Consider the following 15,967-nt stretch of genomic DNA (forward strand, 5'->3'; position numbering starts at 1 on the left):
CTCTTTCAGATATGAGTCCGAAGCCTCATTCAAAAAAGCTTCATCTGCTGATTTCGAAGATGATCGTCTAGTACCTAATATGTGTCGTTCTTTCCTCTACATTTTAGGAGCAGATTGCCCATCTTCTGCTCGCTGACAATCTCTATCAGACGACCGCCTATTAGCTACATGTCGATACAGAGAAAACTCCTCGTTGTCTAACCCTTCACTATACGTACATCTGTTAGAATGCCTATGCAATCCACACGAGTTGTGAGGGTCTGCCGCTGAGAAGTTTCTATTACATTGACCGCAACGTTTACGCTTCTTAGATACCTTCTCTTTAGATCCACTCATGTTTGTTCACAATTCCAATTTATATCTTCACAGAGACAACACGCATCCACACTGTGGTGCGGCAAGAAAGAGAATGACAAGTACAAGTTGTCACGTGATCAGCTGAGACCGCTGCACGAGGAAGATGATTGACAGGTGCCTATGGCGGGGGCAGAGGGAAGGAAGATTTGATTCAACTTACCTGACAGCACGTTTCCACACATGGTCAAAGTGAGGAAGAGAGATGTATAATGTGAGATAGGATAAGTTTAAAAATATATCCCACGTCAAGTTGGCAAGGCAGAGCACAAGCAAGGAAATATTACTTTCCCTAGTATTTCTGATAACTGTGTTACATGTACACTTGCTCTGACACTTTACAAACACTGATGACACAACAAAGATGTCCACCCAAATAGTAACTTTATCACAAATCACTTGTACATCAAACAGTATGAAAATATATACAATTGTTCCATGAACTCAAGGGCTCCTCCACTACAATCCTAGCATGATAGAGTTTACAGAAACACTGGTACTTTCGTGACATGTTAGGGCTGTGTGTCACACTGATATACCCAAAACAAACGTTCCTTTGATAACAAACATCATTTAATGCTGTTCCTTGAAGCATTGACAACTGAAGCAGAGAAATAAACATTTTCACCATTCTCATTCACTCATCTTTAAACATTTTTCTCAATCACTGATTTGTTCCATAAACGGTCATGTCTCATGTCTTCTACACTGTCCAACCACTACAGCCATTACTACACTGTGAGGACATCTCACAACTTGGCTCGTGTCTTGTTCATTAGTTTCTCCAGCTTCATGGCCATAGCCATGTCTCCCTTGATCTTCAACTTGCCGGACATGAAGGCGTTGGTGGCGTTCAGTTGGCCTGCAAACATCTTACTGAAGTCATCACTGTCTAGTGTCATGGTACACTGTGAGCCATTGGGGGCCTCTCCCTCCCCCACAGCACCTTCCCCTGTCTTCAAGTCCAGGTACCAACTGCCGGCATTAGCGCCTGGAAGATACAGACACCAACGTTTATCTGATATTTCCATTTTAGTATGTTGTGACACAGTTGTCACATGTCATCATATTCACATGTCATAATTGTCATGTGTCATTGTAGTTTTGTCATTATAGTTGTGTCATTGTAGTTGTGTCATTGTAGTTGTGTCATTATAGTTGTGTCATTATAGTTGTGTCATTGTAGTTGTGTCATTGTAGTTGTGTCATTATTGTTGTGTCATTGTAGTTGTGTCATTGTAGTTGTGTCACTATGGTCATGTGAGGAGATAAGTGAAAGATAATAAATATGGGTGGCCATACCCTTGGTTTGAGATTTCATAAGTCAGAAATCCAGTCAGGGTTAAAAGTCAAATCTGCACTCTGTCTACAAATACCCTGTCCTTGTTACACATGCAGCCTGTGAAAGAACAGTACCCAAGACTGGTGTTGACGGATATAACACAGTAGTAATCCGTCCACAAATACACCGATCCTTGCTCATGCTATGGACTACCGATCTTCCCACACTAAACAACTGTAAAACCTCAAACATTTAGGGCAAACACATAGAGCTAACTGTAGTAGTCGTGTTACATTATGGCTAAATGATGCTACTTAAATTATGACAGGTCAACCCTAATTTGGGCTTTTATAGTAATCAGAGGGATAACATCAATATTGCATTTGAGGAAAAGCAATGTTAGCAAATCAATTATGTTATCAATTTCATAAGTACTGGGAAGAGATGAAGCATTTGGTCAACACTGCTTTATATAGCTGTCCCTCAGACAATGTGACTTAGTTTCATACTATTTATTCACTTTTGAAAAAAAAAAAAAATTAAGGGGCGGAAAAGCATAACAGTATACTTTAGGCTGAATCAATTTTTCATAAATTGGGGGCAGCCTTAATACGAACCTGTGAGTTGGAATTGGAAGATGCCATTGACACTTTCTACAAGGTCCTTGTTGAGCATGGCCTTGATCATCTGGAATGTTTGGGCGGGGCTGCCCCCTGATGGCGGGGCTGCTGTCTTAGGTTCCTGTTGGACAATCTTGCCCTGCTCGACATATGCGGACGCAGCATCCAGGAAGAAGTCTGGAAGAAGCTGCGATCCTGAAACATCCAAGAAACAACTCTGACAAAAGCTGATCCACATATACGAGCAAACTCACACAGGAGCAGAGGACATTACACTCTTCACAAGTCAAGCATCCTTTTTGGGTTAGAAGTGAAACATTCAGAAGAAGCTAGATTAAACCCTCAGACAAGCATACAATACTAGCCATTTGAAGACCACTTGATCAGTGAGGAAACACTTGAGTGCTGCATGAAGTACTGATCCCCACTACTTCAACCACAACCCTCATGTATGTCCTGTAGTCACCTGGCACACACGAGTACTGCTCCATGTCTGTCACTCCGGCTTCAGCAAGAACCTCGTCATCAATAGCAAAGTTTCCAGTGTAAGACCTGCTGTCTTTGCATAGCATCAAGTATGCAGCATCGCTGATGATGTCCACCTTCCTACACTGGGAGGCCACATCAGGTCCTCCCCCCAACATCTCCATGGCTGCAGTAAGGATAGCTGAAAATGGCAAATTCATACCTGAGAAAGATTTCCCACTAGTAAAATATGTTTATGAATGTTAGTCTGTATATTGGAAATGCTCTTACAAACTTAGTTTTTCAACACAGGCATATCAAATTTGCCTCATACTACTAGGTTGTTGAGACTTCGCATAAAATTAGTGTATTGTGTAAGGCTGACAGCCTGACACTCACCACACCATATGAAACAGCTTGTCACTTACCTCTCGTACGAAATATATGTGAGGCAAGTGTCAAGCTTGTTCTAGAACGGGTGTCCCATGATTTCCTGGTATGGGTCTCAGTGTTCCTGATATGTGTCTCTATGTGTTCCCTGGTATGGGTGTCTCGGTGTTCCCTGGTATGAATGTCTCAGTTTCCCTTGTATGAGTGTCTCGATGTCCCCTGGTAAGAGCGTCTTGGTGTTCCATGGTATGGGTGTCTCAGTGTTCCCTGGTATGGGTGTCTCAGTGTTCCCTGGTATGGGTGCCTCAGTGTTCCCTGGTATGAGTGGCTCAATGTTCCCTGGTATGAATGTCTCGGTTTCCCTTGTATGAGTGTGTCTCAATGTCCCCTGGTAAGGATGTCTTGGTGTTCCCTGGTATGAATGTCTCTGTGTTCCCTGGTATGGGTGCCTCAGTGTTCCCTGGTATCGGGGTCTTGGTGTTCCTTTGTATGAGTGTCTTGGCTTCCCTTGTATGAGTATCTCGGTGTCCCCTGGTATGAATGTCTCGATGTTCCCTGGTATGAATGTCTCGGTGTTCCCTGGTATGAATGTCTCGATGTTCCCTGGTATGAATGTCACGATTTCCCTTGTATGAGTGTCTCAATGTCCCTGGTAAGGGTGTCTTGGTGTTCCCTGGTATGAGTGTGTCGGTGTTCTCTGGTATTGGTGTCTCAGTGTTCCCTGGTATGAATGTCTCTGTGCTCCCTGGTATGAGTGTGTCGGTGTTCCCTTGTATGAGTGTCTCAATGTCCCCTTGTATGGGTGTCTTGTGTTCATGGTGAGGGTGTCTCAGTGTTCCCTGGTATGGGTCTCTTGATGTTCCCTTGTATGGGTGTCGGGGTGTTCCCTCATGTGAGTGTCTCGGTGTTTCCTGGCATGGTTGTCTCAATGTTCCCTGGTTTGGGTGTCTCTTACCAGAGACTGAACATACCTGTTCTTGGCCACAGTGCATTCACAGCAATGCCATCAGGTTTAAACTCCTCCGCCATTCCCAGGACACACATGGACATGCCATACTTGGCTATGGTGTATGCTGGAACACAAACAGCTAAACTTACCAACAGAAATACCTTCATGATTAACCACCATGTGTTTTACTGCAACCTTTATTTGAACCCACATCTACCTCTGTGATTGCATATCGTCAAAGCATCCAAGCAACTCATGGAAAATGTTTGTGTCTTAGTACTGGATCCTGCTAGAAATATGCACTTCTGAGTTGCCTCCCTTAAGTGTGCCACGATCATGTGATTGTATGTTTGACTCTCAAAACCCTAGTTGTTGGTTTTCAAGAAAGTAATGAACACCACCTGTTTCCCATTCAGAGTCAGATACAGCCAAGTCTCTGACAACACCCATACTTACCAACATGACTCTTGAACCACAGGGGGTTGAGGTTGAGAGGCGGGCTGAGGTTCAGGATATGTGGGTTGTTGCCTTTCTTCAAATAAGGTAGGCACACTCGAGAACTGATTTGGACAACAAACAAATAACGATCACACTTTCTGGATCAGGCTAAACAGCTTCTTCAAGAATACAGACTTGTGATAATCTGAAGGAATGACAATATTTACTTATGGTGATTATTCAGGGCAAATTATGAAACTCAAACTTAATCTAGCATTCAGACCAGAGGTCAGAACTGTCATCAGATTGGTGACTCCTTACTTTCATCATGTATTGTACTCATGACGAATATTCCACATAGGTAGGATTCATGACCATATACCTGCTGAGAAAGTTATATTAAGACCCGTGCAAGAGGAATGGGATGTTACCGACAGATTACAGAGCTCCAGCTTAGGTTAAACTATAAAACTGCATGCAAACATTGCACTAAACTCACTACCGACATCACCAACATTCACTAGCAACACCACCTACATCCACTAGTGACATCACCTCTATTGACATCTACATCCACTAGCAACACCACCTACATCAACTACCGACATCATCAACATCCATTATTGACATCATCTACATCCATTAGCAACACCACCTACATCAACTACCGACATCATCAACATCCATTATTGACATCATCTACATCCATTAGCAACACCACCCACATCCACTACTGACATCACCAACATTCACTAGCAACACCACCCACATCCACTACCGACATCATCAATATCCACTACCAACATCACCTACATCAACTAGTGACTTATATCCACTAGCAACACCACCTACATCCATTATTATCCTACATAACACATAAATGTTACTGTCTGATTGGCTGTGCAATGTTCTATTATTTTCAATGTACCCCGTGTACAAGTGAGGGGTATTGCAATATCAACCCATTTGGTACTTCATGGCAGTTGCTTCTGTATCTCGAATAACATTAAATCATGCATGATGCACGGGAGTTACAGATTTTTCTTGTGAATGGAAATTGATGGAAGGGAGATAACTCTAAATCCATTTTTCTTGTGTCAATCTAGCGATGGCTACGAAAACATTTGACTTTCTTTCCAATATATACATTTTGACAAAACGTTCAAATGTTGTTTTGGTGAATATTAAGAACGGGAATTACATCGCGGTGACTTTACTAAGACAAAACCTACGGGAAAAGACAGCAAATTGCAAGATTCAAATAGTTCGATTCACACAGGTTCACTGAAGTATACGATCTGATAGCCATGTCCCAAACAGTTCAAAATTAACATTGAGGTGTTCGGGTTGGGTGATGGAACATAAACAAACATCAAGGGTACCTCAACCAATGCCCCCCTCGTGACCAGTGAACAGCTTACAGCGACATCACCTATATCCACTAGCGAAATCACCTACATCCACTAGTGACATCACCTATATTCTCTAGCTACATCACCTACATCCACTAGTGACATCACCTATGTCTACTTGTGACATCAACTATATCCACTCATGACATCACCTATATCCATTTACGATATCACCTATATCCACTTGTGACATCACCTATATCCACTATAGAATGATATTGCCAGCATCTCACCACAAATAGGTTCCTCTTGCATTGATTCCATTCATCAGGTCGTACTTCTTCATGGGTGTCTGGGCAGTGCTGGTCAGACTGATAGCACTAGCATTGTTCACCAGGATGTCAATGCCACCAAACTTTCCAACTGCTTCTTCCACGGCTTTAACAACTGAATCCTCATACCGGATGTCTACGATACAGGGTAGACACTTCCCACCAGCTGCCTCCACTGAAACCATGACAAGATCCGTGTCTGACTGTTTGACAGTGTCAGTCAGTCATGACAACTTTGTGCTTGCTTCTCACATCAAGCTGACATGCAGTGAAATACAACAGAAACATTTTCAAAGCAGCATTTAACTAAATTCACTACAATTTTTGGATTCAGAAACTATGGTTAACCACCACACTTAAGTGAACACACCCGTGAAGGTCCCGGGGTAGAACCCATGCTTGCCACAAAAGGCGACAATGCTTGTCGTAAGAGGCGACTAATGGGATCGGGTGCTCAGGCTCACTGACTTGGTTGACACATGTCATTGGTTCCCATTTGTGCAAATTGATGCTCATGTTGATGATCACTGGATTGTCTGGTCCAGACTTGATTATTGACTGGTACTGTTGGTCTATTCCAATTGCCAAATATTCTATTCAAAATGCATGTAACAAACTGTGCCGTTTATTCCATTTAGCATTATTTGGCTAAATGTCGTTATTGTATGCTCCACACATTTCCTAACCTTCTGCAATTAATCCAATTAGTCTCATTCCTCTCACAATTATAATTTACGGCAAACACAACATGTTCCTCATAACAGAACACATGCTTATGTTTACCAACACTTAAGCTGTGCGGTCATCACATCCACTTACATTACGTCATCGCACAATTGGTTACATCACCACAGTATTGATATCGCATTACTTTCTTTCGTTCCTCCAGCATCTTAAATAACCCTTGTTTTATTAATCACTTGTGAGAAGTGATCAGCCTTCAAGCACGGTGGAGATTCCTGAGCGACCTATGACTATCACTTTCGTCATAAAATGGCATGTGATCCAGGCAGTTGAAAGTAGCTTGCATTGGACAATAGACAGCATAGCAGCAGTGATTTTATGACCTGCTCTCCGTTGGACCCTGAACAGACAAGACAGGTAACTGCGATGTTAGCCATTCTATTTTGACCACCTGAAGGTTGGAAGTAGCTTCTATTGGGGAAACAGACAGCTAGCTGCAACTGTGAGGAGAAAATTGAGCAGGAGATTGGTCCTGCGCCCGCCCTGAACCTTGCCACCAAGCACTGAAAGTGCTGTGCCATCCACATCGAAATAGCAGAAAGTGTCATGTCACATCATGTTTTGATAGAAATGATAAATCTATAATGATTGAGTTAAAAAAAAAATGGGGACTATTCGGAATGATAACAAAGTGGAGAACTGGATTAACTTAACTAACCTCAGAAAAAAGGGTAAACTTCTGGTTGGTCGACATATGTCATCGATCCCCAATCGTGCAGATCGATGTTCATGCGGTTGATCACTGGACTGTTTGGTCCGGACTCGATTATGTGCAGACCACCCCCATATTGCTGGAATGTTGCTGAGTGTGGTGTAAAACTAAACCCACTCACTCACCATTTACAGGCCATCGCCATATTGCTGGAATATTGCTTGGTGAGGCGGAAAACCAGACTCACTCACTGTTCCGTCATAGTTACATATGAGCGTTGGACAGTAATGATCTACAATAATATAAGAAACCCATTCCAGTTCATTACAACCAGTTTACTGTGCGTAAATAGTTCAGAATTGCAATACACTGAAACTGAGCTTACGTCTTTTGTCTTATTACACTTCACATACGCAACTCATAAAATGTATATACACCCATCAAGTGATTAGATTAGAGAATAGGTGAAGTCATATATCTTCCAGACCTTCATGTGCTAATTCAGTTACTTTCTTTTGCTTACCTTCTTTGGCTGCTGTGTAGATTGTGCCTGGCAGTTTAGGGTGTGGTTCAGCTGTCTTGGCTGCAATGACGATGTTGGCGCCATCTTGAGCAGCTTTCAGTGCTATAGCTTTACCAATACCACGACTGGCCCCTGTGATGAAGATTGTCTTCCCAAGCAATTTCCTACAAGGAGACACTGCATTAACTTCACATTGAAGCAACACTAAATACTAGTTTTCTGTCATGACTTACAGATCTCTTAACTTGTACTGAATTTGTCAGCCTGTGTCACCTCCATACAGGCCTAAAATATAGACTGATACATGAAATTTTTAATAAAAAGGAAACAGGCAGTGCACAGTTGTGGGAACAGCCAACAGATGATACCACATCGCCTTGCCGGCGAAGATAACCTCTTTGGTGGCAAGATTACAGAATTCTTGATACCTTCTGCCATCTTTGATTGGAAGCAAGCAGGTATACATTTAGTGATGAGTTATGGTTTGGGTTAGGGTTAGTTTCAGGGTTAGAGTTGGGTTTTGGGTTAGGCTAGGATTTAGGGTTTGTGTTTGGGTCAGGGTGACGTGACACAAGGTATCCGGTATTCTGTAGTTGTACCTCTTTGGTCATATGGGCTTGGTGGTAGACAAACGTTCACTCGTTCGGATCCTTACGAAACTCGTAACAGGTTGCACGATATGAGCTACATTTAATTACTGTTACATTGTCACAGATTTCACGTAAGTGAAACTACAACAATGTTGTCAACAGAATTCACAGTGACACACCATGCATGATAAAACAAAACAAAACGTGATTTCTTTATGACAACTCAAAAATTTAAACCAATATAGTTAAACTAGACGAAACACCCCGAAAACACTATATTTGAAACAAATGAGACAGTTACCCTGTGTTTGCTGCCATTTTGAGGTGCACCAAGGCAACGTGTAAGCAAACTGCAATTCACTTGCAACAGTAGACGACTCACAGTGCAAGCGGTTGACGCTGAACTGATGAACTTTGGACTGTCTGCTAGCCACCAGAAGTAAGTAACACTAAAACGTAAATCTTTTTTTTCCCGGAAAATGGAAACGAAATCATGTATATGAATAAACAATTCGTGCATTCAAAATATCTTAATGCATATATACATTGTTTCATTAGCATCTTTAGGAAACCTGCTAATGTTGACAATGATATCAATGGTATTTACAATATTTTTATATTTTCGTTTCGATTTAAATCTCCGTGTGTTATGTTGGATGTGTAATGAAAACAAATGAGCATGTGGTTGTTTGACAGGGTAGAGAGTTCTTGTTTTGGACTTTGATCAGCCTTGGCACTTCGTTGAACTTTGGAACTCTCATACAGGACTAAGGTGTGTATCGTTCATTAACTCATTATGAAAAAATAATAGTCGATCGGGGCAAATGCATAGGAAAGGTTTTAAAGGTAGTTCATTAAGTTAACGGACATGACATAACAGAACACGATTTGTGGATAACAATATTTTGGGATTTAAAGGGACACATATCCACATCAGCAATCTAACCATAAACCAAGCCGGGAAAGAGTTCGGAAAGAGTTCTACCCGTAACCCCCTCTTTTGACATAGAATATTTCCACCTAGGGTAATATTCCAACAATGAAATACGTTCACTGGTTGATTTCTTATGTACCTTTCCTAGTTTATCGAATGTATATTTACGGTGAGGTGTGCATGTCAGTTTGTGATTTTGGATTGTGATCGGGGTGGGGGGTCTTACCAAGAGTTCCTTCCCCCATATTCTTGCTTCCGCAGATTAACAGGGGAGGTGAAACTAAGTGATTCAACCCTACTGGCTAGCGACCAGTTATTTCCTGTACCAGTTATCACCAACACCTGACTGTTGCAGTTGTGGAGACAGCTTGATCTGAACTTCCGTTATGCTTCTCACATTGACACATCACAAGAGTGGTAGGTTATGAGAGTGTAATAGGCTTTTCTGCCTAGTGACAGTTGAAGTTGGCTATTCTCTGGTTTTGGACCTTGCACTGTGTATTTTTTTTATGCGGTGATAATAACTTAGCCAACTTCAAGTAGGCTCTATGAATCAGGCCTCATTGCTGGTAAAACAGAACAAACAGACAAAGGAAACTCAGTAATTTATTTATAACAAAATTCCTGAACCTATCCTTACCCACCCATCAACCTAACCTAATTTATACCTAACCTGACCACCTAACCTAACCTAACCTAACCTATACCTAACCACCTAACCTATACCTGACAACCTAAACTGACCCCAAATCCTACCAAGACATGGCTCTGATTTCAAAGCCTATGCCTAAAACAAATAAATATATTAACTTCCAGTGGTAAACTAAGAAAAACTTATCTACTTGGTCTGGATCACCAGGACTCAAACAACTAAACTAAATGTCCTCACTTCTGGTGGACCAGTGGACTAAAGACAAGGAGTGCTATGTAGCTACTCCTTTTATAGGGCTAGAGACGGGGAGTGAATGGGCTGCACATGCCAGGCAGACCTCACTAACCTGCCGGGTGTGTTGTGGCTATGCATATCAGCATAGCCAGGAACACAGTAATAGCCCTTACTGAACAATATCCAACCGTAAACTACCACATTCCTCCCCACTTAAACAAAGTTATTGACTAATAACTTTACTTCCAGCTAAACCAAAATACTTCCCAACTATAACCCCCAATACCAGCACAACATAACAAATAGTTCATTGAACACATGTACATAAAATGCGACAATCGCGTATCATGAGTGCGAACTTCAGGTCAGTGGCTGGGAGGATCTGGAAGGCTCTCAATAACGGCATCTATTTCCATCTGAAGGTCCTCTGTGGGGATATCAGCATAGCCAGGAACACAGTAATAGCCCATATTGAACTATATCCAACCCTAAACTACCACAAGAGTTAAAGTCCCTGTAATTATTTTACATTGTAGAGGTTACAAATATGAATCCTTCTGAAGACTGGGCCAGACCACTTCTGGGGATGTCACGTGACCATTAGTATGAAATTTCATGAATGAAGGGAATTGAATGAAAATCATCCTGGCTTTGTTGTGTATCTATTCAGCATTTCAGTTCAGTCCATACAAATGGCAGATTTTAATTTGTCTAAGTATACCTAAATTGCCAACACTCAATCACTAAACTCTGAACTGACCAACATTTTCATCTCCATTTTATGGACTCGACTGACACCATGCAGACGATATTGACAAAATGTAACTCTCAGATTTCACCTTTATCTTTACCTTTTTTTCTCAAAGAAAATCATTACCAGAATTGTAAACAACCACTCAAAAAGTCAACTCTGATGAGTCTATCCATGTGGCGACATCTCCATATTCCTGTCAGTCAATATCCGCATCCGTCAACATTCACAATGAGATCCATTTGGGTTCTTAGAAATTTCTGTTTTTAAAAAACAAAGTCCAATCATGAAATTTCTTTAGTATGTCAAGGTTTGAAACACAATAGTTTTATTAACAAGTTTATGTCACATCTGGTTGATAACATGAAAGTTTCAGAAATGGCAATAACTGATCTTCTTAGCTGTTGGGAAATCCCATTATATGTTACTGCGCTTCCTGTTAACTGTGTTTTGGAGAAACACGATCGACGACTGTAAACAAGCAGCAGGACACATCGGTGAATAGCTAACCTGAAGATAAATTTTGTTTCATTATGTTAGTGTTGTTATATAACACTAAAAAATGGCGATAACTGGTCGCTAGCCAGTAGTAATCGTTGCATTAGTTTTTGTTTATAATTCTAGTGTATAGTTCTGCCCTAATGAAGCAAAAATTATCTGTAAATTGTGTCCACTTTCAGTAATGGCCACCTGACACAGTGCTCACTATCATTCACTTAACATGGTTTTGCTTGTTGTTTATACCACACTCAGCTATATTCCAGTTTTTTGGCAGCGGTCTGTAAGTAATCATGACGGGTTCAGACTATCAAGTGATGAGCAGCATGATCATTCACTTACAGGTGGGGGAACAGGTCAAAATGGCCACACGACAAAATGGCCACACTGACCCTAGTCGAAATGGCCACACAAAAAGTCAAAATGGCCACAACCCGTAGTCAAAATGGCCACACAAAAAAGTCAAAATGGCCGTACATTGTTTTATTAGTTTTTATTGCTCATGACATTTGTATTATTTGATTAAGTGTGAAAATGACAAAAGAAGCTATATCACACAACAAAATAGTGTTTCCTCCGTGATACTTAGAGGTGTTATTTCAAGACCCTTTGATCATTTGGTAGTGTTATGATAACAATACAATAAGTAAGCAACTTACTTACTTGACTCACTTGACTCAACTCAGTGTCATGATACACTACTATATAATGCTGGAGAGATATAAACTAAATGCTCCTCTTCACATTCCCATCCCACAGAGCCAGGTAAAATTCAAGAGTCACAAGTTAAGATGAAGGTAATGACCACTTATCCTCTATGCTGTTGGTTAATTACTGCTTAGCATGTGATTACATCCACAATTAACATGCCTCTTTAACTAATTAAGCCATAATTGATTGATTCATTGTTCATCGCTTTGTTTATTGTATTTGTTCTTATACAATCAGGTGGAAGGTAAGTATAAGTAAATAATAAGTAATGCTGTACATGAATATAGAACATGCACATAAATATTTGTTAATTCACTAGAATTAAAATGGTCTCATGAATGACATGTAAAAATAAACATTAAAATGGTGTTTGTACTTGAAGAACATACATATATATATTTGTTATTTGCTGAAAATGATTTAATAATATGTGTGTAGTAAACATCAAGCTTTGCCTGATATAACTTCTCGTGTCTTTTTTTCACAAACTGGTATAAAAAATAATAAAATAATGTATGACCATTTTGACTTTTTGGTGTAGCCATTTTGACTTTTTGGTGTGGCCATTTTGACTAGGGGTTTGTGGCCATTTCGACTTTTTTGTGGCGATTTAGACTTGGAAGACTTGTGGCCATTTTGACATGTGGCCATTTTGACTAGGGGTTTGTGGCCATTTTGACTTTTTAGTGGCCATTTTGACTTGGATGATTTGTGGCCATTTTGACATGTGGCCATTTTGACATGTGGCCATTTTGACTATGACCCTACTGGTGTACAGCTTGAGGAAAGCATTACAGTGACATATAATTAGTGATGATAATATATTTATGGATTTTCCAGGTATTGATAATGATTTCAGGTCTGTAATTATAATGTCTTTTGTTTTCGTCATATTATTGTGCAGGTGAGTGTGAAAAGATGCCGACCAGTGGGAGGCCAGCGTATGTTGTGGGTGTGGGGATGACGAAGTTCCAAAAGCCCCTCACCAAGCAGTGGGACTACCCTGATATGGCCAGAGAGGCAGGTACGTGCTTACAAGTACTGTCACAATAAAGGCACACACTGTCACTGTGACACATTGCGAACATATGCTATCATTGTAGACACACACCATCACAGTATCAACGTAACCCAGTGGGCACACATCATCTCCTTGTCTTGACTTCCTTCAGGTGCAGCTGCACTAAGCGACGCTGGTATACCCTATAGCAAGGTGAAGGCCGTGGTTGCCAGCTACTGCTATGGTGAGCCGACTAGTGGACAGCGGGCAGTGTACGAGCTTGGTCTCAGTGGTGTTCCTGTGTTCAATGTCAACAACAACTGTTCCTCTGGATCAACGGCTCTCATGATGGCAAGACGTTTGGTGCAAAGTGGAGTGGAGGACTGTGTGTTGGCACTCGGTGAGTTATGACACTTTTACGTGGCATCTCATATGACAAGATTTCTTCCTCTTTTGCTCTTGCTAGCATGTGATAATTCCTGTGTCTTCTTTTGGCCATTGGTACATTGTTGTTGACATTTACAAGAAATCAGTTGTGCAGGACCTCAAGAATTGTAATTAATTAAAAAAGAATGTGTTCACATTTTTATCATCTGTTATCTGCAAATACAATGGTCATCTAGCATTTGACTTTTCATCAGTTCCAATCTGCAACTGTAGACTGACTGACTGACTGACTGACTGACTGACTGACTGACTGACTGACTGACTGACTGACTGACTGACTGACTGACTGACTGACTCATTCACTCACTCACTCACTCACTCACTCACTCACTCACTCACTCACTCACTCACTCACTCACTCACTCACTCACTCACTCACTCACTCACTCACTCACTCAAGTGATAGTAACTTTCTGACAAATATCAAGTGATAAGTGTTAACATCCCGCAGGGTTTGAGAAGATGGAGGGTGGATTGTCTGAGCGCTACACTGACCGAACATCGCCTGTTGGGCGACATATGAGCCATATGGTGAGTCTGGGAGCTTCACCTGGTGTTATCCAGCCCAACATGAACGACATGACATCTGATGTTATCAAACTTTTTGCATACGCAGCCCGAGAATACATGCAGAAATACCCTAGTGTCATGGTGGATGACCTGGTCGAAATTGCTTACAAAAACAGGAAACACGGCCTAAACAACCCCTACGCATCACTGCCCAGGCTGCCGTCAAGGGATGTGATTCGGCAGAAGTCGATGCTGTGCTACCCTTTGACCATGGGGATGACAGCGCCCACAGCAGACGGCGGTGCGGCGGCCATTGTGTGCAGTGAGTCCTTCATGAAGGCAAACAAGCTTGAGGACAAGGCTGTAGAGATCATTGCACAGCACATGGTCACAGATCTTCCTTCCTCCTTTGAGAAAAGCTACATTGACCTTTCTGGGGTCGGAATGGCAAGAATGGCGGCAGAGCGTTGCTATGCCGACAGTGGGCTGCAACCTGGAGACGTGGATGTTCTTGAGGTCCACGATTGCTTCTCCAGTAATGAGCTGCTAATCTATGAAGCTCTAAAGCTGGCTCCTCCTGGCCAGGGCTCAGACCTCATCAGGAACTCCTCGTGGAGGAGGAATGCAAATGGCGGTGATGTCTGTGTCCTGAATGGCCGCTGGGTTGTTAATCCCTCAGGGGGCCTGGAGTCCAAGGGCCATCCTATTGGGGCGACAGGTAAGACCTTCACAGTTTCACAGTAATGGTGGAAAATATAGTGAGAGAGATATGTTGAATGGAACGATGTACTCTCTTTCATCTCAATATTGATTTATTTACCTGGCAGAATCCGAATAAGCAACACTCCAGCGGTCTCCTCTTTCTTGAACTATGACCTTTTGAACATATGCTGGTGACATTTGAAGGATGCTATTTGTACAAAGAAAGGGTTAGTTCATTGTATTAGATGCTCTGAACTTTAACTTTAGAAACTGTTTAAATGACATGACAGTCTTAGTAATTCTTGTAACAATATTGACAATCTGCTTGTCTTAAACCTCAGCTACGTCTGCATATTGTGTAGTGCCTAGGACATAATGCCAACTCTGTGTCATAATATTTTTCTAATTGGAAATATATTTAAAATTTTTAGCTTTGAAAAACTATTTTGGTTTACCATTTGTCACAAGGCCACCCATCCTTGATATCTCCAGGGTATACATTCCAGTAAGTCTCCACTATACCCTAGATGCATCTACGGCTTGGCTAGATGATTTGATTACCTCCCTTGACTGGCTCTGCATTCTCACAGTAGCTAATCAGCTATGCACAGGCAAATTGTAGCGCAAATGTGGTTGCGCAGCAAAGAGAAAATGACCAGTCTTTACATATGCGAGTGAAGCGAGCAGAGGTTGGCAACACACTTCCCTCACTTCGGTTCAAAAAGTATTTTTCGTGTCAAAATAAACTGTCTCCACCATCAAAGGTACGCTTCAATTTCCTCACTAGGTTGTGCTCTCTGATTTCGAACCCCATATTTAATAATTACTCACGTGAAA

At 41.5% G+C, this 15,967-nt stretch overlaps 2 protein-coding genes across 2 annotated transcripts in view; one reads left to right on the forward strand and one right to left on the reverse strand.

Annotated features, from left to right (window-relative positions):
• Window positions 1-705: 705 nt before the first annotated feature.
• On the reverse strand, window positions 706-9,163 carry LOC137290465 (hydroxysteroid dehydrogenase-like protein 2). Its single transcript, XM_067821413.1, has 8 exons — window positions 8,993-9,163; window positions 8,102-8,265; window positions 6,144-6,357; window positions 4,517-4,620; window positions 4,083-4,184; window positions 2,723-2,923; window positions 2,254-2,451; window positions 706-1,345 (listed from the first exon to the last, which is right to left on the reverse strand). The coding sequence occupies exons 1-8, from the start codon at window positions 9,007-9,009 to the stop codon at window positions 1,104-1,106; spliced, it is 1,242 nt and encodes a 413-aa protein (XP_067677514.1). The 5' UTR covers window positions 9,010-9,163; the 3' UTR covers window positions 706-1,103.
• Window positions 9,164-9,334: 171 nt separating this feature from the next.
• Window positions 9,335-15,967, forward strand: part of LOC137290746 (sterol carrier protein 2-like) — a 28,039-nt gene continuing 21,406 nt past the window's right edge. Inside the window, exons 1-4 of the mRNA XM_067821863.1 lie at window positions 9,335-9,463; window positions 13,376-13,495; window positions 13,644-13,871; window positions 14,370-15,146. Of these exons, the coding sequence (XP_067677964.1) occupies window positions 13,390-13,495; window positions 13,644-13,871; window positions 14,370-15,146 (1,111 nt within the window). The 5' untranslated portion in view covers window positions 9,335-9,463; window positions 13,376-13,389. The remainder of the gene's footprint in view (window positions 9,464-13,375; window positions 13,496-13,643; window positions 13,872-14,369; window positions 15,147-15,967) is intronic.

This window comes from Haliotis asinina, chromosome 7 (genome assembly GCF_037392515.1).
Source record: "Haliotis asinina isolate JCU_RB_2024 chromosome 7, JCU_Hal_asi_v2, whole genome shotgun sequence".
NCBI classification, from domain to species: Eukaryota; Metazoa; Mollusca; class Gastropoda; order Lepetellida; family Haliotidae; genus Haliotis; species Haliotis asinina.